Below are 27,694 nucleotides of genomic sequence, written 5' to 3'. Positions count from 1 at the left end.
TACTGTTAATACTAACTGTTAATACTACTCCAACACCAAACCCAGAAGAAACCCAGATCCTGGTCTGCTCCAGATTGAGGTCTGTAAGGGGTTTTCCCCTCTCCACTATGTGGCGCTGTGACTCTTTCTGCTGGTTCTGTTCTGGAGATCCTGAGCCTGTTCTGGTCCCTGCAGGTCTGCTGTCTCCAGGTCTGATCTCAGATCTGTCCCTTTGTTCTCCCACTGGAGGGAATGACAGTAATCAGGCTGATGAGAGGGCAGGAACACAGGGCCCGGAGGAACCCCACCTCCAGAGCAGACCTCAGATCTAGGCCTCTCTTGGGTCAGGTCGATGTAGGAGGACTATTCTCTGAACCGGATCACAGCAACATGAGATCCTCACCGTGTCACATGACTACTATCATGGTATATAAAAGTATAATACGAGACAGATCTTTTCAGGGATCCAGGAGGTTCCTCTCTCTTGTCTTGTGCTCCAGAAACCAGCCCCAGGCCTCAGCCCGGCCTTTAAACATGTGAGGCTTCACTACAGACACCCGACCTGGAAAACTAAACCACCAAAGATCTGTTTATGAAACTGTTTGAAAAGCAGAAAACTGGAGATTTCACTGATTATCTTTTATGCTGAGATGAAAAGGTGATTTTAAAAAAGGAGACTGAAAGATCAGAAGAATGCCGTCGCCTTCTTGCAACCAGTGAAGGCAGTGACCATATTTGGACTGCGGAGGAGCGACGGGTGGATCTGGATCCATGTGGATTCTGGTGTGAAGCCGCTAACAAAGTTAGCTTCATAAAATCCAGGTTTGTATTTACAGCTAAGTGTTAAAGTCATCTTGGTAGCTAACTAGCATCGGTAGCGTGGACCGGTCAATCAGCAGGTACACATGGAGATCCTCTGAGGACCCTGAACGGACAGAAAGACAGAAGAACTCTGAATGTGAGACACAATGATCCACAAACAGAGCAGAGCTTGTGATTTATTACAGAGTGCTTTGTGATTATGCAGCATACCTGGCCCTCCCTCCATGTCTGTCTCCCTGTCTCCCTCCCTGCCTGTCTCCCTGTCTCCCTCCCTCCCTCCCTGTCTCCCTCCCTGCCTGTCTCCCTCCCTGCCTGTCTCCCTGCCTGTCTCCCTCCCTGCCTGTCTCCCTGCCTGTCTCCCTCCCTCCCTGTCTGTCTCCCTGCCTCCCTGTCTCCCTGCCACATCATATTAACCAGATTCTGATGTCTCCGGTGCCTCCAGCTTGGGTTTTATGAGCCGGATCTGTTTCCCAGTCCAGCTGAAATGACGTTCTACCTGGCGCCTGATGTTTTCTTTGAATGCAGGCGTGGTGACTCTTAACGGACCGATGCAGACCCAGGTAGGTGTTACCGCTGTGTGTTTCTGCTGATCGCCATCAGCCACCTCGTCTTCAAACAGAGAGGAGGACTCTCCTGGTAGATGGTGGTCTTGTTCCCCCCCCCCCCCCCCCCCCCCCTTGCTCGGACTACACCCATCTCTGAGCCCAGCCTTCATTCTGGTCTCTGTTTTTGCGGTCTCATCCATCCACAGACTCACAAACACCTGGCAAAGACCCAGAAGCCTCTCTGGTACTTCCTGCTGCAGCAGCTGCAGACCACGATGACTCACACAGACTGAAGACCAGCCTCGCCGCTGCAGCCGGTAACGCAGACGACCTGCTGACCGGCTACGACAGGATGGGACGCCATGAGAACGCCATATTTATCCCCATAATCATCCAAATGAGCCTCTTAAAAAAGGCACTAAACTGTAATCACTTTACATCAGGTTAAGAAACAAACATGATGTCACGCCAGCAACGGGACGGGGCGTTGTGATGTCACGCCAGCAACGGGACGGGGCGTTGTGATGTCACGCCAGCAACGGGACGGGGCGTTGTGATGTCACGCCAGCAACGGGACGGGTCGTTGTGATGTCACGCCAGCAACGGGACGGGGCGTTGTGATGTCACGCCAGCAACGGGACGGGGCGTTGTGATGTCACGCCAGCAACGGGACGGGGCGTTGTGATGTCACGGCAGAAACGGGACGGGTCGTTGTGATGTCACGGCAGAAACGGGACGGGTCGTTGTGATGTCACGGCAGCAACGGGACGGGTCGTTGTGATGTCACGCCAGCAACGGGACGGGTCGTTGTGATGTCACGGCAGAAACGGGACGGGTCGTTGTGATGTCACGGCAGCAACGGGACGGGTCGTTGTGATGTCACGCCAGCAACGGGACGGGTCGTTGTGATGTCACGCCAGCAACGGGACGGGACGTTGTGATGTCACGCCAGCAACGGGACGGGGCGTTGTGATGTCACGCCAGCAACGGGACGGGTCGTTGTGATGTCACGCCAGCAACGGGACGGGACGTTGTGATGTCACGCCAGCAACGGGACGGGGCGTTGTGATGTCACGCCAGCAACGGGACGGGGCGTTGTGATGTCACGCCAGCAACGGGAGGCTGCAGCAGCAGGAATGCTGAGGTGAGATCAGACAGCAGTGACTCAGCTGTGACTCCCAGGCATGCTGGTGTGTACACACACACACACACACACACACACACACACACACACACACACACACACACACACACACACACACACACACACACACACACACACACACACACACACACACACACACACACACACACACACACACACACACACACACACACACACACACAATCCAAGCACTCTCCAGACCTTGAAAACACCACACTAAAAGTGTTTCCAAGGGTCTCCAGCACCGTACCAACCTGGATATGACATGTATTCGCCTGCATGTGTCCACTTTGTAGAGAGAATAACGTGCTTTGGTTTAATAGCACCTGTTTTAACAGCACCAGAACCCATCAGATCCTGTGAACAGTCCAATGCAGACCTTCCTCACTGTCTCACCTCGACTGAGTGACAAACTAAACACTGAGGAGGTCGTATTCTTTTCTGAAAATGATCCGTTTCAAGCTGGTGGAAATCAATTAGGACATGGAAAGAAGAAAGCGGGGACATTTTGTTCTGTGTTCCTGCCCTCATCTCGCTGCAGCTAACAAGTCTGATTTAAAGGTCTGTTGTTTTGAGGAGGCCTGGCAGCAGCCGGCTCCGACTGTGTCCTAGAGGTAGAGATGTGGCCTATCAGACGGCAACCACGGGACGGGCCGTGACGTGGGCCCAGACGCTCATGGGTCCCATTCATCACGGGCAGAGGACCAAAATAAACCAGCAGCAAATCAGAGAAAACACACCGACACTTCATACTGCATCAGCCTGCATCACAGTTACCATAACCCCGTCTGAGAGGTCAGACCTCGCTGCGACCTTTGGTGTCTTTTAAAACGCCAAAACCAGGGTTCCTACACCTTTTTCAAAGTCACATTCAAGCACTTTTCCAGGTGTATTTCCATGCTTTTCCAGCCCCTTCCAGCTGTGGTAAACTCCATATTTGTACCAATCCAATGGTCAGTATTCAGTCTACTTATTATGTCACTTGTTCATCACATTAAATGAGATGTTATTGTCCTCTAAACGACCAACATGATGTTTGGAGACAGCTTTTTACAGAAGGACCACAAATGAAAGGAAAACTAATTCCACTAACAGATCCACAGAAATATAATCACCAACTATTTTCATCATCTGTTTATCATCAAAAGTCATTTTTCATAAAGAAATGTCAGAAAATGCTGTTTTCAGTCCCTCAGATATGGAGATCTTCTTTCCTCTGTTCTATCATAGATGTCATCACATACAACACACATTTCAAGCACTTTAGTCTAAATCCAAGCACTTTTCAAACCTTGGAAACACCACACTAACATTCAAGGGTTTTCAAGGATTTCCAGCACCTGTACCAACCCTATATAATATGCACAGATTCCAAACTCCTGCAGAAATCCTCCCCGTCAATCATCTCCCGGTTTGGACCCTTGGGGGCCGGTTCTGGTCCCCGGGCTGTGTGTTTGACCCCCTTGGTGCGGTCCAGACGCCGTCCTGGCAGCTGACAGACACAATAGAGGAGGACGTCACTCTGCAGGCCGACAGCAGCCTTAATGGAAGTGGCAGCAAAAAAAAACCCACCGTGGATCCACTGTAAAACAGCTGAGCACGTCGGCATGGAGACGGCTGAGTCAGCACGTCGCCGGGGGCAACGACACAGATGTGGACGCTGGCGGTTCAAAAGATCAGCAAACTATCATCACACATGAAGGTACGGGAGAATCTCCACATCACACTGCCAGCCTGAAGCTAGCTTCATATGGATCCGGACTGACCGTCCCACTGGGAGCACTGGTGCTAGAACATTCCCATGCTGGTCACACCAGTACGGGATCTAGTCACTCCTCCAGTCCACATGGCCAAGTGTCCTTAGGAGAGATACCGGACCCAGAACTACATGTAACAGCACCTCAGAAAAGCAGGTCCGACCCAAAAGATCCTGGAAATGTAGGAGATGAAGCGAATGAGCTTCCTGCTCAGGATACACTGACAGAAGAGGAGTCCAGTATGGAGCATATTGATCCCATGATGGTTTACAATCACCTCTAACCCCCTCGACGGTAGACATGGGGACGTAGAGCATTTTGTGGCAAAGATCTAATTGTTTGGCAGTCGAGCATTTTGTCGTCGTGATTCTATTTTATTTTATTACAGTTTAGTTTTGTTTGCCTTTCCTATCCTGTCAACAATCAAACAATCAAAGCAAACGGAACTGATGAAATGGTTGTACTGAGAATAAAACAGTACAAAAGCAGGTCCGAGTTATTGAAGCTACAGCCCGGCACTTCCCAACACACGTCATCGGAAATATGCTGCTAGCTACTTCCATCTAACGGCGTAAACACGGAAACAGGACGTTCTGTTGCTTCTCCACTGGAGTTAATCCCCTCGTAGAACCCGAGGGACTGAACCAAGCTCACAAACGCAGCCCTCATCGGGGGGAACGGGACGGAGTCATGTGAGTCCAGAGGGAAACCTCGGGCAGCGAAGGACGTGAAGGAGATACGTTATGATATAACGAGTCAGAAATCCTGATGAGTGCTGGATTTATATGATGTGAGGACTCTCCTTAAGTGACGAGGAGGCGTTTAATGGCAAAGTGAAGCCGGGAGGCACATTGTTACGCTTCAGCATCAAAAGAAACATTCATGAGGGAAATCACACAAACAGCTGCTGTGTTGCTGACAGTCCAGAGGTTACCGAGCTCCAGGATTCAAAACAGCTCATCTGAACCGTGTCAGAGGTATCCAGGCTCCTATGCCTTCTTCAGAGTCACATTCAAGCACTTTCAAGGTTTGTTTCCATGCCTTTCCAGCACCTTCCAGCTGTGGTAAACTCCATATTTGTATCAATCCAATCCTCAGACTTCAGTCTACTTATTATGTCACTTGTTCATCACATTAAACGAGATGTTATTGTCCTATGATGTCATATTATGTCATCACATAGACTTCCTGTTAACGTTAGCCATCATACTTGGGTTTATCACAACTGTCCATTTCCACAAATAATCCCGCTCATCCTCCCGTCCCGCTCGTCTCCGAGGCATCGACCTGCGTCGTCCGGAGCTCAGGTCCGTTCTGACTCCCTCCTCAGAACATCGATGGCGTCCAGACCGGCGAACGCTGACGCAGCATAAAACCATCCAGGTCAAATCAATACATCTGTGATTGGTTCACTGTGATGGAAGCAACGTGGGATTGAAACTCAGTCGGCATGGCAACCGTTTCCTGTGGAACTGCTGATTCATTTAACAGGATAATCACCCTCTTACCTGAGTGTGTGTGTGTGTGTGTGTGTGTGTGTGTGTGTGTGTGTGTGTGTGTGTAGCACAGTAATCTGAAGACAACCAGCACATTTCTGTATTGTTCATCTGTCTTTTCGACCATGACGCAGCACTCTTCCCACAATGCTTTGCTGCGGACCATGACAGAGCACATTAGCTGCACAATCCACTCAGTGGCTTCTCCTTCCACCGCTGACTCAGCAGAACGAACCGACAACATGATACGGGTGTTTAGCGCTCCGGCTGTCTGGCATGGGGAAGAAAAATAAAAAATAAAAAATAAAGAAGATCAAAGCTCAACTGACGGGAGAAAATAGAGATTATAATCCCGGATTAGACCACGTGTTACAGTCCACTTCACTGGCCTTTCACGGCTTCCACAAAACGTGAACTAAAAACAGGGTTCCTTCTCCAAGGTCACATTCAAGCACTTTCCAAGCGCTTCAAGGTGCTTTTCCATGCTTTTCCAGCACCTTCCAGCTGTGGTAAACTCCATATTTGTATCAATCCAATCCTCAGTATTCCGTCCCCCCCCCCTCTCTCCCATTCTACACATCTATAAATGCAGACAGACGGTCTACATGCATCCACATCAGCCTGCAGACCAGGACCTGGTCCCGCCCCAATAGGGGGGATCTGCTGGCCCCTCATCCATCTCAGCTGTAATCAGAGACCAGACCAGGTCCGTCTCTGCCCATCTCTCCCTCACAGACCTTTGTGCTCATTAACGAGCCATCGCTGCTAAACGGGATTTAACATTCAATTTACATCCAGGGCCTTCAGGGAGGGAGAGGTAGAGGACTGCTCCCTCGGCTCCTCCATCCACTGCTGAGTCACTTACATCCTGGCGGAGACCCTTTGGTGTACAGCTTCTCTTTAAAAAGGGATTCAAACCAGTTTTCACTCATGAGAGAGAATCTCACCGTCTTCCTTTGAGAGTGAACTGAATCTACAAAAACACTAGAACTGGTGAGACAGGCCGGTTTGCTGACCGGATTAACCCAATTACAGTAGAGCAAACATCACATAAAGGACTAACTCCCCCCGCTAATCCCAGACCACATGGTCCATAACACACTCAACACACAGACCTATAGAACCTGATTTAAATGAAAACAGAAATAAAATAAAAACAGGTTAAATGTTCCGAAGACACAGTGTGTGTGTGTGTGTGTGTGTGTGTGTGTGTGTGTGTGTGTGTGTGTGCGTGTGCATGTCTGTGTGTGTGTGTGTGGATTAACCGTTAACATGGTCCTGTGCTGAGGCTCCAAAGTCCCCTCCATACTGACAGAAAGATAACATCCTTCATAGTGAAAAACAATAGAATATATGAGCTGATTGTAATCATGACGTCTATAAATGGAGGACGACTAAATAAATGTATTGTTTTAATCAGGCTCTAGTTTTCTCTTCTGTACGATGATAACGAGTGAATCAACTTCTGTTCAGTTGTGATATTTATAATTGTATTGCTATGAAAATGAATCACGACAATCTCATTGTGTTTCCATCGTCCCATGATCCCTTGCAGGCACTTAAAGTGTCACCAGAGGGAAGCGGGTCTTAATAGACCACATTATCAGGTCTACGACTTCCTGTTGAGACGTGATCTTCCCCCGCAGGAGACAAACAGTGATGTCACCGAGCTGCACCCCCCTGCTCCGAGTGTTGGTGTATCAGACCACCGGTCACTGGCCGGTCCTCCCTGCAGCCACAGACCCCCTCATCTACCCCCCGACACCAACATGCCACTTCCATACAACCAGAGAGGAGTCGCCCCCTGGTGGCCAGCAGGGAGAAGTAGGACCATTTTCTCATAGACTTCCATACAACCAGAGAGGAGTCGCCCCCTGGTGGCCAGCAGAGAGAAGTAGGACCATTTTCTCATAGACTTCCATACAACCAGAGAGGAGTCGCCCCCTGGTGGCCAGCAGAGAGAAGTAGGACCATTTTCTCATAGACATCTATACAACCAGAGAGGAGTCGCCCCCTGGTGGCCAGCAGAGAGAAGTAGGACCATTTTCTCATAGACTTCTATACAACCAGAGAGGAGTCGCCCCCTGGTGGCCAGCAGAGAGAAGTAGGACCATTTTCTCATAGACTTCTATACAACCAGAGAGGAGTCGCCCCCTGGTGGCCAGCAGAGAGAAGTAGGACCATTTTCTCATAGACTTCTATACAACCAGAGAGGAGTCGCCCCCTGGTGGCCAGCAGAGAGAAGTAGGACCATTTTCTCATAGACTTCTATACAACCAGAGAGGAGTCGCCCCCTGGTGGCCAGCAGAGAGAAGTAGGACCATTTTCTCATAGACTTCTATACAACCAGAGAGGAGTCGCCCCCTGGTGGCCAGCAGGGAGAAGTAGGACGATGGAGGAAGTGAGAAGAAGCAGGATGACTACAGCAGTAGAGAAAGTCTTCTCGTATCAGGAAATACGGGACCGACTACTCGTGACTCCCCAGAGACCACATCGGTCCTCTACCTTGAATCAAACGCTTGAACACATTTCGCTCACGACATTATTACGTGTGGTTTCCTGTCGCCGTGGTACCGGCGGCCATGTTGGCGAGCCTGTGGTCAGCTGAACCACATCACAGGTGGCTCCGGTTTGTGTGAGCCATCACTTCCAGGCTTGTCACCCGGGGAACCGGTCCCGCCAGCCCTCATCGATTCAGTAAACCAGCTCAGCTCCCCAGGCAGGAAGAGAGGGAAACGATGGGGGGGCTGATGTGATGGATGCTTACTGACAAGGGCCTAGCCGTTCTCCTGCAGGCGTCAAGAAAGAAGGATGCGAGTCACATTCTGGTTGACCGGGGAGTGGAAGGGAGCAGTAAATCTGCTTTAAATACCAGCGAGGAGGAGGAAGTACTTTCATTCATTAAATACTGTTTACTCGCGTTTTTAAATGATTTGCATGATGACTATTCTAGCTAAAAGACTATTCCGTTATCAGAGTCGGCCGATGCCGTTGCCATGGTTACTGCAGCTTGTTTTAGCATATTAGCTGGCATACGATGAAGAAATCCTGAGGTGGGCGTGGCCTACCGGACTGCATTTTGCACGCCGCCCCTCATCACCACAACGTTTAGACGACCATGAGGTCGGCGTTATGCAGACCGGTTTCCAGTTGGCAGCTGAAACCAGAGCGGGGATGTGAATGCTGACTCCGCCCCCGAGATGGGCGGGGCACCCAGAAGGAGGAAAACGACAACTGCACTATTTCCATGTGAAATATCATGTGCATGAATCATTAAACCCTGCATTTAGAAACGGAAGATGAGCCCGGCAACAGATCCCCGACGTTCTGCTGCTCTAAGAGGAGCGTTTAGATCCTTTAGAGTTTACACCACATTAAATTAGTGAAGAATAAATGAGATCATCAAGGTCTCCCTGCATACATAGGGATAAACACGTTTTACAGGCTCTATTTTTCACGTCTCCATGATAACGAGCTTGATACAAGTCATGATACTCACAATTATCCTGATAATGGAAATTCATTGTGAGTGTTTTTTCCCCATAAAATCCCACATCGATCCGTCCCGAGTCATTTATTAACATATCAACCAGGCGATTCAATTAGTATTAGAAAAACCTGTCAAATTACATTAGGCTGAACTAATGTTTTCATATTTGTTACCAATATTACACAAGTACTGACGCATGGGGAATATACGAAATAAGTTATAATCTGGGATATGAGATTACATCATAACACCGTTTCTCAGCGAGACAAACACACGTTTGTGCGTTAACAAACTGTAAAATCATAATTAATACAACAGCGTTGCTGTAGAACCTATTCCATTTAGTTCCAGGAGTTGTGATGGGTTTAAACCCCTCCCAGACCGGGCCGTGCTCCTCCAGTAACCGAGGCTTTACCCTGATGAAGTCTGGAGGAGCCAGCGGAGCACGGGGGTTCAGGTCCTGGGATGGAAAACACTGTAAAGCTGGTTCTTTAAACAGCTGGCGTCCACCCCAAGAACCATTTATGGCAAATTAATCCCTGTCTCTCTCTCTCTCCCTGTCTGTCTCTCTGTCTCTCTCTCAAACTAAATACTTTCCACATTAGTTGCTAAGTGATCGGCCCGGCCTGAGCCGAGGAAACCGCCTGTGTTGGACTAACCCTAAACCTAATACTAGACCACATTAGTCCAGAGACCAGACCAGATTATGTGGAGGAACCAGAGACTGTCTGTGGTCCCCCAGAGGTCTAGATAGTAGCTCACATTAGTCCAGAGACCAGACCAGACTATGTGGAGGAACCAGAGACTGTCTGTGGTCCAAACAACAAGGTCTCTGCTGTATTTATGTCTAGATGACCTTATATGGAGTGTTGATGGAGCAGCTACAATGTTAGCGTAGCCTAGCACCATCAACCAGACTCCATTCAGAAAACCAGCGTTTTAACAGTAGTTATCTTGTGGTCTTGCAGATAGACCTAACAAAGCATGACTCAGCACTTTTTACTGATCACCATCATGATGGAGTTATTTCAGCATCCTTTTCATCTGGTTATTGATATTAAATCACAGATCAATACGTTATTCTGGTTCCTCCAGCTGTGGTGAACCAGCCCACGTGGGTCTTGCTGGATCCAGTGAATCCAGCTCTGTGAAATCCAGAAAGCACCTCTGGATGATGTCATGATGATGTCATGAACACAGACAGGACTGGGTTCCTGGTGGATCAGGGACTTCAACATGTAGAGAGCAGCAGTAGTGGTGATTCAGCCCTGATGGAGGAGACCTGCTTGGGTCTACGTGGAGGGAAATCCAGATCCATTTCAGCCTCTCTTGCTCCGGGTCCTAAATTCACATTTCAGACTCGTCCGAGCCTCTCATCAACAGTTCTGCCAGACCTCCGGAAACAAAAATGCAGCAGTGCAACAACATAGCCTACATGGCAATTTGGAGCACACAACAACTTGCACAGCATGGCATCAGAGTGCAGAGCGGGGCCGAGCTGCAGTATGTGGGGCATCGGGGGCAGGCCGGGCTTTGTTCAGGCACATATCTGACATTTTTAAGGCCCACATGGAGCAAAAAGCTTGCATATCCCGACATGAAATCAGAGCTTCAGTAAACAATGTGCTCCGGCACATTATGGCAGCGAGAGCAAACCTGTGGCTGGGCACTCAGACAACTGCTGATGTAATCACTATTCAGGGTCAGATAGAAACGTTGCCCCAGATTGAACTCCAAAATAAAAGCACAATCAATCAGAGAAGAATGTGAGCCGGGAAACAATAATGCTGTGTGTGTGCCTCTGCCTGCCTGACGACATTTTTTTTTTTTTTTTTGCTTTACTGCAACGTAAACAGTCGGAAAAACTGGAAATTCCTCCTTAAACAAACTACAAAAAAGGCCCATTATGTGTCTGCACAATAGTGTGGAAGCAGAATAAACAGAAACGGAGCGTACGTAGAGCCGTCCACGCTCGGGCCTGGTTGGACATTTAAACCGGATCATAACTGCAGGGCTCCTCCACCTTCTCCAAGTCTAATTGATGTTATTGTCCTACAACCAACATGATGTTTGGAGACAGCTTTTTACAGAAGGACCACAAATGAAAGGAAAACTAATTCCACTAACAGATCCACAGAAATATAATCACCAACTATTTTCATCATCTGTTCATCATCAAAAGTCATTTTTCATAAAGAAATGTCAGAAAATGCTGTTTTCAGTCCCTCAGATATGGAGATCTTCTTTCCTCTGTTCTATCATAGATGTCATCACATACAACACACATTTATAGATCTTTATTCTACATCCAAGACCTTTTCAAACCTTGAAAACACCCACACTAACATTCAAGTGTTTTCAAGGATTCCCAGCACCCGTTCCAACCCTGGAGATTACTTGATTTAAAACCATGAAGTTGATCTGAACCCTTGTGAAACCACCATGTGGGTGGGAGTCCCGACCCCGACTCAATGACGTACCCCCCCCCCCCCCTTTCCCTGCCTTGTGGGCGGAGCTCACCTTGAAGTTGCTGGAGTTGACCCAGGAGCTGGCGACGCCGTCCACCATCTTGTCCAGCGCCGTCTGGTCCTGCTCCAGGTCGTGGGACTTCTCCTCGTCCAGGATGTAGTCGATGATGTCCTGCCCCACCTGCAGCCGCCGGCCCATGTCCTTCTGCAGGACCTGGGTCAGGCAGTTCTCCATGCTGGGCTCCATCACTCACGGCCTCTGGTGCCCCCCCCCACCCCGACTCCTCGGGGCTGGATGAGCGCTAGTAATCCTCCACCGCTTCAGAGCAGCGGGGGCGACGGCGAAACAAAAACAAGGAGCCCCCGGTTTAATGAGCGTCTGGCTGGGTGACCCGGAAAGGAGAGGAGAAAGAAAAGTGTGGGCTTGTGTTTTTATCCCCGAGGACAGGCCGTCTCTGTGCCAAGTGCTAGCCAGCTAGCCAGCTAGCGGCCGTGCCCGGGGGAGGATGGAGCTGGGCTGGGGGGGGGGGGAATGGCAGCTATGCAGCATGTGTGTCTGCACAGCAGCTGGGGAAGTTTACTACTCCGGCCCACTTCTTCTTCTGCCGCTACAGCAGGAGGCAGAGGAGGAGGAGGAGGAGGAGGCGGGGTTGGCGAGCAGCCTGCAGCACAGCAACTGGAGATGGATGGAGAGGCCTTAGAGATCCATGTGTTGTCCTGGGATCTGGCCTGGAGAGCCCTGGAGGAGCAGAGAGGACAGCAGACAGGTCATCATTAAACCTCTTCATTATCTCCTCATTACAATTCATCACTCTAAACGTATCTAAGTTTCTTTGATTTCTACAGTAAAAACAGGTTTATCTAATAACAACACAGTTATACACTAGACAGGGTTCCTACACATTCTTCAGTCACATTCAAGCACTTTCCAAGCATTTCCAGGTGCAACTCCATGCTTTTCCAGCCCCTTCCAGCTGTGGTAAACTCCATCTTTGTATCAATCCAATGGTCAGTATTCAGTCTACTTATGATGTCACTTGTTCATCACATTAAATGAGATGTTATTGTCCTCTAAACAACCAACATGATGTTTGGAGACAGCTTTTTACAGAAGGACCACAAATGAAAGGAAAACTAATTCCACTAACAGATCCACAGAAATATAACCACCAACTATTTTCATCATCTGTTCATCATCAAAAGGCATTTTTCATAAAGAAATGTCAGAAAATGCTGTTTTCAGTCCCTCAGATATGGAGATCTTCTTTCCTCTGTTCTATCATAGATGTCATCACATACAACACACATTTCAAGACCTTTATTCTAAATCCAAGCACTTTCCAAACCTTGAAACGCCACACCCAACTGTAAAATCCCTGTGTATAGATACTACTACATACAATGATATTTTAGACAAAAGTCAGCGTCATCAATTATTATTTTTTATAGATTAAACAATCAATTTTGCAATACACAAATGTTTTGCTGTTTAGCTTGAAATTGGCTTTAAACCGTCCATCTATTATTAAAATGCATCATTTTTCGGGTGATTGACAAGAGAAATCAATTCATCGACCCATCGTTTTGAACTCTGAACATCTAACCTCGCTAATCGTTATCTCTCGTGGCCGAATAAAAGAAACAGAGTGGGTCGGGTTGCAGGGACCCTGCTGAGTCTGAGGCCGTTTAGCAGCAGATTAGTGCTCATGCTGCTGGAATGACATGTGTAACCATCACACATGAGTCACGTCTGGCTGTCCCAATACTTTTGGCCGACAGGGTTGACCACAACAGAGGGGAAGCCAGCTGACCAATCGGGAGCAGGCTGGGCTTTTGGGGGAGGGAGGGGCTGAGTAGAGCTGCTGCAGCACAGCCTGATGTTCTAGTAGGAACCAGAAAAGAAGCAGAATGTCTCACAAATCCACCTCCAAGAACAGACTTTAATTTAAACTTCCACAGCCCCATCGCCGTGGTAACACCGAGGCTGGGGCTTCACAGTCGCCAATCCATATTCATCAACAACACAAGGACGTCGCCGGGGTGCTCAATCATATGCTGACCGCGCTTCTTCCCTTCAAACGAATTTAAATTAAACAGTGTGTGTGTGTGTGTGTGTGTGTGTGTGTGTGTGTGTGCGTGTGCGTGTGTCTGTGTGTGTGTGTGTGTGCGTGTGTGTGTGTGTGTGTGTTGAAGAAGCTGATCCGGACTGAGTTTAATATTTCAGTAATAAGATATTACATCTATACTTTTGCTTTCTGGATTCTTGCAACCAGTGAAGGAAGTGACTATATTTGGACTGTGGGAGGAGCAACTGGTGGATCTGATGAACACAAGCATCAGAGCGGCACCCTTCTGGATCTGGATCCATGTGGATTCTGGTGTGAAGCTGCTTACTTCATAGCTCAATGTTCAGTTGTACAGCTAAGTGTTAAAGTCATCTTAGTAGCTAACTAGCATTGGTAGCAACCTGTCAATCAGCAGGTAAGCCCCGCCCCTAAAGCATCCCCTGCTTTCTGGTCTGGTGGACTCTAAATGGACCTGTCAATCAGCAGGTAAGCCCCGCCCCCTAAAGCATCCCCTGCTTTCTGGGCTGTTGGACTCTAAATGAACCATAATGTACTAAATTAACATCATGCCTTCTATAGACTTCTACACAACCAGAGAGGAGTCGCCCCCTGGTGGCCAGTAGAGAGAATGCAGCTTTAAGGCACTTCAGGTTTGGTTTCACTATTCAGACCCGGAGGTTGTTGACCTGTTAAACCCACGTAGACTCGATACCTGTATTTACCTTCCAGGTAGTGATAGCATTGTTAGAGGTTTATAGCAACGTCAAACTACTAGCAAACGGAGCACCGTCTTTGTCTACGTCAGGACACACACACACACACACACACACACACACACACACACACACACACACACACACACACACACACCAGTGGTTTTTGACGTTAGCCGTTCTCCAGCTAGCTCCAAGCCTGACCATCACTGCTAGCAACGAGACCCACAAAAGGCTGCCCGTACCCCGGCCATGAAACGGCCCCTCCCCCCCTTTGGTTGTCCTGTCAAACAACCGGCCGAGCTCTCCAACTGTCCCCGCACACAAGTAGGTGTGTTCCGGGGATCAAAGCTAACGCTAGCCCTTCCCTGGCGGATTCCTCTCAATGAAACGCCAGTCTACAGACAGGCAGACAGACAGGCAGCACAAAGAGAAAGACGGGAGTTCCACCTATAAAAACAAACAAGCAAACATCCCCTCTCCTACTCACCATATCCCGCTTCAGAGAAAGGCCGCGGTGCCGTGGACTCGCGGGTCCCGTGTGTCCGTGGAAGCGCTCCGGTCTCCGGCCTCGGGTCCGTCTGTCCTCCGCTCTCTCAAACTCTCCGCCCGGAATGCTGCCTTCAGCGGCACAAGAATGGGATCGTCGTGCGCACGCGCAGTCGAGCCAGGGATGATGTAGGCACTTGGGAGAAACTGTCGCATGGCAATGTGAGGTGACGTCACGGAGGTGTGTATTAGCCGACGGGCAGCGACACCTAGTGGTCGAAAGGGGGAGGTGACGGTTCATGGAAACGACTGAGGGGAATTGTGTTGAGATGAGAGAATAATAATAATATGATATATATATATATATGTTATCATTATATATATATAATATATAATAAATAGAATATATTATTATTTGTTACATTACAATAAAAAATGTTTAAATCATTATGTAAAATTTAATGAAAAGGATGTATAATTCTCATAATAATAAATATGAAATATTAATATTAAATAATAATAACATTAAATACAAGGAGGCAATTTATTTTAGTTTTCGAGCGCAACCTTTACCTAATTGAGTTTTTAATCAACATACAATATTCGAGCTATAACAATTAAACAACAGTTTTGCACTTTCTGAATCCAATAAAAAGGTTTTGAAAACGTTCAACACATGGTCAACACATCTAAATATCCTTACATAACACACCCTGCAATGTCGTGTGTTTTTTGTACACTGTATACTATCTGTACATTATGTCCGTTCCGGAGATACAGCTGATTGGACAGCTCAAAAATGACCTGTGAAACAGAAGGTCGTAGAGACTTTTATCTCGTTCAGACTTATATATTACATTTAGGAACATGAAGGATTTAATAATGAACATAAAACACTTGAAATGAGAGGATGAGATGGTTTATTCATCAACCATGTATTTTAATTTTGCGTACTGAAGCCATTTCAACTAAAACAAGTAAATAGATTCTTTGACAATGAGCTCTCGTCAGGAAGACGTTCAGGAAGACGAGGTCACATAAAACACATTTCTAGTTGAACAAGTTTTAGTGTCATCAAAGTAACATCCGTACAGTGATGTGACATGTGAAGCCCTTCAGCCGCTCGAGCAAACATTTACCAGGTGAAGTCAGTCAGGTCCCTGAGGGGTCAGGGTTCAAGGGAGTATAATATATTTGATCATTTACACCTGTAACCACTTCACCTTCCTTCTGACTGCGGAAACATGCAGGATTTCATCATCGACGCCGGTGAGGACGGATCAGCTGACGTCATAAGAACGAGGACAACATCCACCCAGAAATCAGTCCTTTTATTCACACAAGCTCCTCCGACTGCGACGCATCAAAGCTTCCCTCGTTCCTCTGAGGGAACCAAACGCACTAAACAGGGACCGCCCACATTTATTATTATTATTATTATTATTATAGATTTACACGGTAGACACGCTTTAAGACAAGCGCACATAAAGAAAAGCTAAATGCTGACGTCTTCTTGTGCATCAACATTACGGCCCACGTGTGACTGAAATACACATCGAGGTCCAGTCCACGTGTGACCCGGGTAACCAGGCTCCCCGTGATGGTTCCGAAGCCCCGCCCCTCCTCAAGGTGCTCACTAATGCTGCACCACGATCACGGGGGCCGTCTTTCATACCAGCAACTCTCTCCAAACAGACCCTGAACGCAGCTCGAAGGTGAGGCTGATGAAAGCAGCAACCAGAAGTCCACAAGACGACAGAGAGCTGTCACTCTGCGTCTGCTTCGGGAGGTTCCTCCCCCTCCGAGCCGTCGCCCTCCTCCTCCTCCTCCTCCGAGGGAGACTCCTCGTTCTCTACAGGCGGCATCTTCACGATGATTTCATCGTCTCCATCGTCGTCAGCTACCACCATGGACTTCCTCCTCTCCAGGAGAGACGGGGTGCAGACGGGCGTGGCACCCTGAAAAGGAAGAGAGGAGCTCATCAGACACACATCCTCATCCATCCATCCATCCTCACCCATCCATCCTCACCCATCCATCCATCCTCACACATCTATCCTCATCCATCCATCCTCACACATCCATCCTCAATCATCCATCCTCCCGCATCCTCAATCATCCTCATTTAGAGGCCCAGAGGAGGAAGATCACCCTCAAACCTCTTTATATTGGCAAACAGGAAACAGTGGTGGAGACATAAAATACACACTAGTGTAAATGTAAACTAGACCGAAGCATATGAGACAAGAGGGAAGACTAAACAACAACAATAATCAAATCAATATTCATGTAATAAATAAATGTTAATGTAATAAACCATAATGTAATCATTAATAATCATGAAATCATGTAATAAACCATAATGTTATAATAGTGAAATAAGGTAATAGATAATGTAATAAATCATAATAATTGAATACATAATAAGGTAATAAATAACGTAATAAATCATAATGTAATAAATTATAATGTAATACATAATAAGGTAATAAATAACGTAATAAATCATAATGTAATAAATTATAATGTAATACATAATAAGGTAATAAATAACGTAATAAATCATGATGTAATAAATTATAATGTAATACATAATAAGGTAATAAATAATGTAATAAATCATAAGGTTATAATTAATAATGAAATAATGTAATAAATAATGTAATAAATCATAATAATGTGATACATAATAAGGTAATAAATAATGTAATAGATAATGTAATAAATTATAATGTAATACATAATAAGGTAATAGATAATGTAATAAATCATAATAATGTGATACATAATAAGGTAATAATGTAGGTACATGGGTTTTATCACGCGGACACCAGGAGACACACGCGATAAGCTTAATGCACCGCGGTTCTGTCGGCACGGTAATCTGACCCCAGGTCACTGAAACACCTGGGGTCATTTTCAGTCAGTGCCAAAGCTACGTATGACATCACAGCTGGTCTTACATCACTGCAGGTAGACGCGTCCAGGGAGTCGGAGGACGACGACTTCTTCTTCGGAGGCACCTGGGCGGCCTGCAGACGCAGAGAGCAACATGACGCAACAACAGGAGAAACACAACGCCACCATTTGATTGGACGAGGACACTTACGAATCCGGGGAAGTCGTACTCGATGCCGTGCGCCGCCAGCCTCTTGCGGAGCTTGGCCTCCTTCCTCAGCAGCCGGTCCTTCATCCGGCCGGCCTCCTCCTCGGTGCGGGTCTGGTTGTAGCGGGCCACGGCGGGCTGCGACGGCTTCTTGAACCCCCGCTGGGAGCCGGTGAACAGCTTCTCGTGCACGTTCTCCGGAGCGACCACGTGACCTGGGGGCGGCGAGAGGCAACACGCCGTTCATCACAAGTTAATGGAGACCACGTATCCGTCTCTGGTTTCTAAGCCCCTCCCACTGTGATCAGCTGGTCATTTGGTGATCCACTCACTGTTCTGATCTATTCTTCCTCCTAGTGGTTGTAATGATTATAACGTATCAGGGTTTTGTTTGTGTATGTACGTTAATGTATTGATCCTTTCATTTTTTCTAATGTTACTTCGTGTTTTCTGTCATTTCTCTGTTATTTTGTAGTGATTGTGTCTTCAAAACGAGACATCGAGAGGTTTATCCAAAATAAACATGTAGAATTTGCATCTGGAATTATGGGTCAAATTCTATCAAATATTTAATAACCCTGATTATTATTATTAATGTCTATTGAACACCGGAAATGATTAGTATAAAAGATTTGGGGAAATTTAAGTCATGTAACTCGTAAAACTAATTACATCATAATAAAAGTTAACGAGGAGAATCTTTCTAGTAAATAATGACGTTTTTTGTGCTTTGAGACGACCTTCAAGACGTCCAATCAGAGACTCTGGAGGAGCCCACGTTGACATGTGACTGCAGGGTGATCAGGTGATCAAAAATAATTATGGCCGCGTTCCATTTAGTGTCACCAGCAGGCTCAACACCTGAGCCTAAATGGAACAGGGCCATGACTCATGTGAATTACACCAGCATGTAACGGCTGATGAAGATGAGGATGGAGATGATGAAGATGATGGAGATGAGGATGGAGAGGATGATGAAGAAGTCCATACTCACATTTGAGGAGTCTCTCTCCCATGAGGTAGTTGTTCATCGTCTCTGCGACGATCCGAGCGACTTCGTCACAGTCGAACTCTACGAACGCGTAGCCTTTGCTTCCACCTGTCTGAGACGACAACATCAAACATAACTATGACATCATCACGGTGACGGCGAAGGCCGGACCGACTCAGACAGACTTCTTGTGGGCACATGGGTTTTATCGCTCTGCCACGGGGGGCAGGAGATAAGCTTAACGCGCCACGCTGCTGTGGGCTCGGGTTTCTGACCCAGGATCAGTGTCATCAGAGGTCATTTTCAGTCCGAGCCAATAAACGAAGAGGAAGAGTATATTATTAATATTTGTGCGTACCTTTTTGCTCCTGGACAGCCGCAGCCTCAGGACTTTCCCAAACTGTTCGAAGTAAGACTTGAGCTGAGGCTCGAACAGGCCCTGAGGGAGGTGGCCCACGTAGACCACTCCAGGGGCCACGTGGCCCGCCTGGACATAAAACACACAGGAGATTAATCATCATCAGCACATCGTAATAAAACCAGGAACCAGTTCTATGCATGTGTTATAATCCCACAACCAGGCTATAAATACATGTTGACTAGGTCTTAAATATACAGCACGTGTTAACGATGTTAACATGAATAATATTAATAATAATAATAAAGAGCGTATAACAGATGGTGGGAAAGTGTTGATGGCCGCATTCCAATAAGCTGTGTGGGTCTCAGGTTCCTTCTAGTTCTCATCTGTAGTATGAAGAGTATTTGGCCCAGGACAGTCCTCACAGTCTATTATGCATGTTTGTATTATTTTATATATTGTAGTATTTTTATTCATCATAAAAGGACTTAAATGCATTTTGCATTAATAACTTTTTCACTAAATAAATAAAAATGAAAGTTAAAAATAAATAAATTCAAATAATTATATCACGCTAAACTTTTTTACTTTTCATGAAATTGAAAAAATGTTTTCATTAAATACGAGTTAATCTCGGTAAATATAAACTTACTTGGAATCAATAAAGAGAAGTATCGATAAATGAATGACAGGAAGCTCTACAGACAGGACCCGAGTCCCGTTAACGACCCGAGACCACCAGTACCGGTCTGAGACCCAGTCTGAGACCACCCGTACCAGTCTGAGACCTCGACTACCTAACCACGCGGAGCGGCCATGTGTACGTACTAATCACGGTTCTAAGCGGGTCACCGAATGTTCCGGGACGCAGAATTTAGCGCGACCCCGGTTAGCTCGCGCGGACACGCAGCAGCGCCGCCCTCGTGCTGCGGGGCTCGTGGCGCACTCAGGGCCCGCCGATCTCTCCGACCCACCTTCCCCTTCTTGTTCTTCTTGGCCTCCTGGACCTTCTTGTGGAACTCGGACTCCTGCTTGGGGTCCAGGGCCAGCAGCTCCTTGGCGGGCTTGGAGACCCGCTCCGCTTTGCTCTCAGTCATGGCGATTAGTTGCTGAAAACGACAACATTCGTCGGAGACTTTAACGACAACAAGCGAGTCGGTCGACTCTCTCTGCGCACGAGACCACGTTTGTCCCTACTTCCGGTGGCCCACGTGGTGGTGGTGACGTCCAACGAGGAGCGGAGCAGGGAAGGGGTTACGGCTGCACGAGCTACAGTCACAGCGCCACCTACAGGCCCGGAGGAGCAACGGCACCAGTGGACTTCCACAGGCGGGCTTCGATTCTATTCTTCTTCTTTACTTTTACTCCCTTCATTTTAAAACAGATATGTGTACTTCCTAGTGACTATATTAGGACTGGAGGGGAGCAGCACCCTTACTGGATCTGGATCCATGTGGATTCTGGTGTGAAGCTGCTAACCAAGTTAGCTTCTATAATTAAAGGTCAACTTTACAGCTAAGTGTTAAACTCATCTTAGGAGCTAACTAGCATTGGTAGCGTGGTAGCAACCTGTCAATCAGCAGGTAGCCCCGCCCCCTAAAGCATCCCCTGCTTTCTGGTCCATTTTCTCATAGACTTCTATACAACCAGAGAGGAGTCGCCCCCTGGTGGCCAGCAGGGAGGATGTAGCTCTAATGCAGGTCTAAGGAGGTTGAGTCCTGTGGGTCCCTGGTATATTCTTGTATAAACTTATGAAGAGAAAAAAATCTGGTCTCATAAAAAAAACACGTATCAAGTCTTTGAATTTAATTTCTTGAATTTCTTCTACCATTGTTTCATGTTTTATTTTTATGCTAATAATAATCAGATAATGAGACATTAATTTACAATGAATTCTTCTTGTTATCTCATAATTGTAAGATGCCATCTCATATGAATTAAAAACATACAGCTGTTGGCTATTATGACATAATCATTAGATAATTATTCATAATTAAACATTGATTTTCCCCTTCCAAGTTATGAGCTTCCATGAGAACACACACACACACACACACACACACACACACATCCAGGAATAATGAATAACCTGGAGGATCCTTTGAATTAATCCTGTTTGGAGAAACGCTGGAGGACAAAAGGAGGGAAGGAGGAGCACAGGAGGAGCACAGGAGGAGTAGAGAGAATAAAGAGGAGGAGGTGGAAGCGTCAGACGTAGATCCGCTGAGCACCCGGCGACATCATGGCAACTAAGATCATCTACTTCACGGTGAATGGGAGACCGGAGCAGGCCGAGTTCTCCGTGGACTGTCCGGCCCAGGACGTCAAAGGTAGGAGCCTTCATCATATTAATAATAATAATAATAATAATCATCTCATCTCATTATGTCACTGTTTAAACTTCACTCATTTGTATTAGAAAACAACAGAAGAACACCCATGTGTGCAATCACAGTGTTTCAAATGATTAGTTTTATAATTTGCCCAACTTTCTGCCGTGTTTAGCAACGTTTCATGTTCACTGGGAGAATGAAAGTATCTGCTCGATGATAAGAATAATGCTGGTTGGTTGGTGTTGTGGTTGTCGGCGCTGCAGCCGGCGATGCAGCTGCCACTGACAACTCCTCAACGTCACAGAGGCTTCTGTCAAACATGTTTCTGTGTTTGATGCGTGTAGAAGCTGAAGACCTCATTGATCCTTTCTGTTCTGTTAATATGTGTAGAAATGCATCATATTGATGATCCATGAACGACAGCCATGTTGTGTCTAATTCACCTCTAAGGCTTTTAAATGATTTGCTGACCATTAATAAAGCATTTAGTTACACTTTAAGAAAGCTTCCTTATTAAAAAAAAGCAATGATAACTCAAGGACCACTTACTAGCTTTCCCCCATGGTCGTCCTTGAGCGGTTGAGGGAAAGTCGTTTCTCACCGAGTGGCTGATTCCAGATCTGTTCCGCTCGGCGGCCGAGGCCGGCCCTCACGACATCCTGAAGCTCTACAACCCCAAAGGCAACATCACCAACATCTCGCCGGCCCTGGAGCCCAACGGCTCCGCCTCCTGCTACCAGCTGGAGGTGGTGGCCGCCGACTGCAACAGCGAGCCGCTAGGTATGTGTGTGTGTGACTGACTGGTGCATCATGGGAGTCACGGCGAGTCTGGGAAGGAAAGGCTGATGGACTCTTCTGGTCGTTGCAGGAGCAGAGCTGGCTGGAGCGCTCGGCTTCGACCTGTCCTCCATGGAGAAGAGGTGGGACGCAAAAACATGTATTCATGAGGTCAACGGGAGCTCCTTTAAACAACACTGTGTGTGTGTGTGTGTGTGAGCTCAGGCTGCAGGGCCTGGAGAAGAAGATCCTGATCCAGGCCGGGGAGACTCCTGCAGTCGTGTATGAGCTGAAGAAACAGGTGGATTCATTCCGGGAGAAACTGGAGGTACGCGGTTTTAAAGAGGCCTTAATGCCTGGGCTTACCTGGGCTTCAGCCAGGGGCCTGGACCAATCAGGGGCCTGGACCAATCAATTAATAATCCTAATGATTAATAATGATGATGAGGATGAGTGTTGTGCCCTCCAGGGCGTGGAGCATCTGAGCTGGCTGGGATTGTTCAAGGACCTGTCGGAGGGAACACACAAGCCTTCCCCGTTCTACCACAAGAGGGCGCTGCACAAAACCAGGACGGAGTGTGAGCACGTACGGGAGAAGTTCCTTCAGATGAGGCAGGAACCCACGAGCACCATACGGCCTCCGTACACACACACACACACACACACAGAGGAGAACCCTCTCATGGTTCATGCTTGTGTTGTCCTGCAGCTCTCTGGAGGTGTCGGAGGAAGTGAGGCAGTACTTAAAGACGCCGACCTTCGATAACTGGTACGTTTTGCTCCTTGCAGTGCACAGGGAAAATCTACTCTAAAGGTATAGTGGCATCATGATGCTGCGTGTCCTGCAGCTGTGTGTGAACACACACACCCAACACACACCCAACACACACCCAACACACACCCAACACACAACGACACCTCTGATGCTTTTCTTCTGTCGACGCTCATCTCCATATGAAAGGTCTCACAGAGCAGGAGGTCTCTGAGGAACACCAGACAAACAAAACCTCCCTGTTTGAAGTGTTCATGGAGACGAAGGCAGCCAGACCTTCATCATCATCATCACCGAGCTCTGACAGCTTTTAAATTCAATTCAATTTGTCGAGGGGCAGTTTACATGACAGTAGCTAAGAAAGAGACACAATCAACACACACACACACACACTGCACGTTTAAGCATCACACAAGTGCATTTAGATTTTGATCCAAATCTTAGAGTTGATGTATTCACACACATTCAGTGTGTGTGTGTGTGTGTGTGTGTGTTCATGGTAACCCAGTACAACAGTGTGGCTCATCAATGGCTTTTTAATTATTGTCTTTCAGATGTTATGCTGATGAGACTAAAATGCATTCATTAACCCATTTTTTGTGTTTTTTTATTGTGAGCATTAATGTGTGTGTGTGTGTGTGTGTGCAGGCAGTGGGAGGATGCAGAGATCATGGTGCTGCTGCAGGTCATGTACACGGATCTGGACTTCACGGCGGCCTTCAACATTGAGCCTGAAGTTCTGCAACACTTCCTGTTCGAGGTCTACCGCCGCTACAACAACATCCCCTTCCACAACTTCAAGCACTGCTTCTGTGTCACCCAGATGGTGTGTGTGTGTGTGTGTGTGTGTGTGCACCTTGATTGTTGATTGGTGAAGGTCATGAGGCCCTCAGGGTGGAGAGGTCACTCAAATCAGTCTGCAGGTCAAATCAGTCTCAACAACGTCTCTTTAAAAAACAGCCGACGCACAAAACGGCCGTACATCAATATGTTTGATTTTATCTTTTTTTCCTTGAATACAAAGTACAATATTTACATGACATGAAATACATCATACAAAGAATAACAAATCAATAAAATCATTCAACTTCAAGGAGGGACAGGCTTATCAAGTCCCGCCCCTTCATTACATTATCACATATCATTTACATATCATTAACGTGTAGTTCTATATCTGTGTGACATAGTCATTATCCACATTTGAGTATGAGCTGTTTAATGATATCATTGAATGGGATGCGTTGACGCCGTTCCTTGAGCCTCGTTTAGCTCGTTGTTTCTGTTTAGTTTGAGAAGACTTTGATAGACCACCAACACACTCCTCCACATGGCGTCACCTACGGACGGTGATTTGAAAAGTATCTGTGCTCTGAAGGAGCTAAAGAGAACGGGAGTTTCCTCCGGAGGAGGAGGTGGAGGAGGAGGAGCCCAAAGCCGGAGCTACAAGGAGAGTGAATACAGCTGGAATGGAACATAATGTGAAATGAACTGAGCCTTGGTTTCTCTGGTTCTGAGCAGATGTACGGTCTGATCTGGCTGACGGACCTGAAGAGGAAGATGGACAGCGTGGACCTGCTGATCATGTTGACCTCCGCCGTCTGCCACGACCTCGACCACGCGGGATACAACAACGCCTATCAGGTACACCAAGTCCACGACACCAAGCGTCGTCTTTGGAAGATGCACCAAGAGATCTAGAGAGTTGACGTTTTACAGTTTAAATAAGTTTTGAACTCTACTTAACGCTAATCAGAAACTCCACGTCTCACTGTCTTTCAGATAAACGCTCGGACCGAACTCGCCCTCCGCTACAACGACATCTCTCCGCTGGAGAACCACCACTGTGCTGTCGCGTTTGAGATCCTGGAGAAGGTAGGAATAAAAACATTCTGTCCAAAACACCACCAAACATTAGTTTAGATCTTTGAATTAAACTTGTAAAAAGACACAGATGGAGCCTGTTGAAGCATGGTAAGCCCCGCCCCCTAAAGCATCCCCTGCTTTCTGGTCTGTTGGAGAGAATGACAGTTTAATGACAGTTTAAGGCACTGAAACCAGAGGTTTCCGCCTGAACTAAAGTTTTGTGTTTTTGTAGACGGAGAGCAACATCTTCAGAAATCTGTCGGTGGATCAATACAAACGGATACGAGAAGGAATCATCAAGTAAGATCGTGTTTCTGGTGTTATTCCGTCGTGACATCACGGCAGCGAACATGGGTTTGATACTGCTGTAATCACAGATGCATCCTGGCCACCGACATGACTCGGCACAACGAGATCCTCAACAGGTTCAAGTCCATCCTGCCGTCTTTCGACTTCACCAGCAAGGACCACAGAGACGTGGTGAGGGGGGGGGCTGTGGGTAATACATAATACAATGTTTAGTATCTCAAGAACAGCATGTCAACTTGTGTGTGTGTGTGTGTGACAGCTGATGATGATCCTGATCAAAGTGAGTGACATCTCCAACGAGGCGCGGCCCATGGAGGTGGCCGAGCCCTGGTTGGACTGTCTGCTGCAGGAGTTCTACAACCAGGTAACCGAGTCCTGATGAGGAGAACCTCAGAACCTCAGAACCCTGCTACACAAACACGACCTGATTCAAGAGAGGTGAACCCCCGCCCCTGGTTAGCTAGCTAGCTAGTAGGACGAGCTAACAGTCATGTTGGGGATGTACCTAGATAAGTTAGCTAGCTAGCAGGACGAGCTAACAGCAATGTTGGGGACGTACCTAGATAAGTTAGCTAGGTAGTAGGACGAGCTAACGGCTGTGTTGGGGATGTACCTAGATAAGTTAGCTAGCTAGCAGGACGAGCTAACAGCAATGTTGGGGACGTACCTAGATAAGTTAGCTAGCTAGTAGGACGAGCTAACAGCAATGTTGGGGACGTACCTAGCTAAGTTAGCTAGCTAGTAGGACGAGCTAACAGCTGTGTTGGGGACGTACCTAGATAAGTTAGCTAGCTAGTAGGACGAGCTAACGGCTGTGTTGGGGACGTACCTAGATAAGTTAGCTAGCTAGTAGGACGAGCTAACAGCTGTGTTGGGGACGTACCTAGATAAGTTAGCTAGCTAGTAGGACGAGCTAACGGCTGTGTTGGGGACGTACCTAGATAAGTTAGCTAGCTAGTAGGACGAGCTAACGGCTGTGTTGGGGACGTACCTAGATAAGTTAGCTAGCTAGTAGGACGAGCTAACGGCTGTGTTGGGGACGTACCTAGATAAGTTAGCTAGCTAGTAGGACGAGCTAACGGCTGTGTTGGGGACGTACCTAGATAAGTTAGCTAGCTAGTAGGATGAGCTAACAGTAATGTTGGGGACGTACCTAGATAAGTTAGCTAGCTAGTAGGACGAGCTAACGGCTGTGTTGGGGACGTACCTAGATAAGTAAGCTAGCTAGCAGGATGAGCAAACCAGAGATGTCGTTCACTAAACTAAATGATACAACGGTTTATGTCATTAAACATGTTGACGACCAGACATATATTTCCCCCCAAATAAGGTCCCATGGGGGAGGGACAGGAAGGGGCGGGGCTTAGCCTATATGAAGTAACAGTCCTGGTCCATGCTAACTCTGCTCTCAGAGTGACGTGGAGAAGCTCGAGGGTCTCCCGGTGACCCCCTTCATGGACCGAGACAAGGTCACCAAGCCTTCGTCCCAGACGGGCTTCATCAGGTTCGTCCTGTTGCCCCTCTTCATGGAGCTGGCCAGCCTCTTCCCCTCCTTGGAGGTAATTCATCCTTCACAAACATCCCCCCCCAAAATATCACAACACGGTTGAGACTAAAGTCCGATTCTGAATCCTGGTGCAGCAACACATCATCGACCCGGTTCGGAAGGCTCTGGACTACTACACGGAGATGGAGAAGGCCCTGGAGAGGGAGCAGCTGAACCGGACTCAGACCGAGACCGCAGCCAAGAGCAAAGAGGCGGCGGGCGTGGGCACGCAGAGCCCCGCCCACAGCCGACCGGACGCCGCCGCCAAGAAGCCGGAACCCGATGGTGGTGCACGGCACATCTGAGACCCGGACCGGTCTGGTTTCAGTCTGAATTTATACCTACTGTTGTTTCCCTGGACTAAGTACAAGCACCCGATATGTTTGCTGTATATGCAGTATTAATATATTAACATGAGCTATAACCGACCTTCAGTACAAAATCTTAATGTGTTTTTTAAGTATGAAGTACATTGCAATTTCTTATAACGTCTTTTCTTTTTTGGGGGGAAGAATTAAACTGTATGAGCTATTATTTGGTTTGGTTGTTTTATTGCATATTGTATTATCGTGTTTAGGCATGAAGCAGGAACTTTTTTTAAAGAAACAGAATAATGTTAAAAATTATTATTCTCCTCCCATTGGAG

General features: G+C 47.2%; 3 protein-coding genes across 47 annotated transcripts in view; 1 reads left to right on the top strand and 2 right to left on the bottom strand.

Moving 5' to 3' along the window:
- clasp1a (cytoplasmic linker associated protein 1a) overlaps nucleotides 1–15,129 on the bottom strand; it is a 116,334-nt gene extending 101,205 nt beyond the window's left edge. For all 45 annotated transcript variants that reach the window (XR_014598089.1, XM_084023178.1, XM_084023210.1 and 42 more), the window contains exons 1-2: nucleotides 14,992–15,129; nucleotides 11,775–12,461 (exon numbers count right to left, since the gene is read on the bottom strand). Coding sequence is in view for 44 of the 45 variants with exons in the window: in XM_084023178.1 (XP_083879304.1) it covers nucleotides 11,775–11,969 (195 nt within the window). In the remaining variant the exon portion in view is untranslated. The remainder of the gene's footprint in view (nucleotides 1–11,774; nucleotides 12,462–14,991) is intronic.
- Nucleotides 15,130–15,893: 764 nt separating this feature from the next.
- On the bottom strand, nucleotides 15,894–20,645 carry nifk (nucleolar protein interacting with the FHA domain of MKI67). The gene is made up of 6 exons (XM_084022532.1): nucleotides 20,423–20,645; nucleotides 19,446–19,574; nucleotides 19,091–19,199; nucleotides 18,100–18,311; nucleotides 17,954–18,022; nucleotides 15,894–16,948 (listed from the first exon to the last, which is right to left on the bottom strand). Exons 1-6 carry the CDS (start codon nucleotides 20,543–20,545, stop codon nucleotides 16,757–16,759), a joined length of 834 nt encoding a protein of 277 aa, XP_083878658.1. The 5' UTR covers nucleotides 20,546–20,645; the 3' UTR covers nucleotides 15,894–16,756.
- Nucleotides 20,646–21,688: 1,043 nt separating this feature from the next.
- Nucleotides 21,689–27,434, top strand: LOC311022124 (high affinity cGMP-specific 3',5'-cyclic phosphodiesterase 9A). Its single transcript, XM_084023156.1, has 14 exons — nucleotides 21,689–21,778; nucleotides 22,400–22,561; nucleotides 22,650–22,701; nucleotides 22,784–22,886; nucleotides 23,028–23,200; nucleotides 23,268–23,327; nucleotides 23,979–24,156; nucleotides 24,849–24,971; nucleotides 25,110–25,202; nucleotides 25,426–25,493; nucleotides 25,571–25,673; nucleotides 25,762–25,866; nucleotides 26,915–27,061; nucleotides 27,144–27,434. Exons 1-14 carry the CDS (start codon nucleotides 21,691–21,693, stop codon nucleotides 27,351–27,353), a joined length of 1,665 nt encoding a protein of 554 aa, XP_083879282.1. The 5' UTR covers nucleotides 21,689–21,690; the 3' UTR covers nucleotides 27,354–27,434.
- The last annotated feature ends 260 nt before the right edge of the window (nucleotides 27,435–27,694 follow it).

Source organism: Eutrigla gurnardus (assembly GCF_963514095.1).
Source record: "Eutrigla gurnardus genome assembly, chromosome: 12".
Taxonomy (NCBI): domain Eukaryota; kingdom Metazoa; phylum Chordata; class Actinopteri; order Perciformes; family Triglidae; genus Eutrigla; species Eutrigla gurnardus.
Note: the sequence above shows the minus strand (reverse complement) of the source record. Positions and strands in the feature narration are given on the sequence as shown.

Bases quoted from the DNA above. Each gene is read 5' to 3' on its own strand.
- LOC311022124 (XM_084023156.1), top strand. From the start codon at position 21,691: ATGGCAACTAAGATCATCTACTTCACGGTGAATGGGAGACCGGAGCAG. The intron at 22,562-22,649 runs GTATGTGTGTGT...TGGTCGTTGCAG, and splicing joins CTGCAACAGCGAGCCGCTAG to GAGCAGAGCTGGCTGGAGCG. The intron at 22,702-22,783 runs GTGGGACGCAAA...GTGTGAGCTCAG, and splicing joins CTGTCCTCCATGGAGAAGAG to GCTGCAGGGCCTGGAGAAGA.
- nifk (XM_084022532.1), bottom strand. From the start codon at position 20,545: ATGACTGAGAGCAAAGCGGAGCGGGTCTCCAAGCCCGCCAAGGAGCTG. The intron at 19,575-20,422 runs GTGGGTCGGAGA...TTTTATGTCCAG, and splicing joins AGAAGAACAAGAAGGGGAAG to GCGGGCCACGTGGCCCCTGG. The intron at 16,949-17,953 runs GTAAGACCAGCT...CTTCCTTTTCAG, and splicing joins ACGCGTCTACCTGCAGTGAT to GGTGCCACGCCCGTCTGCAC.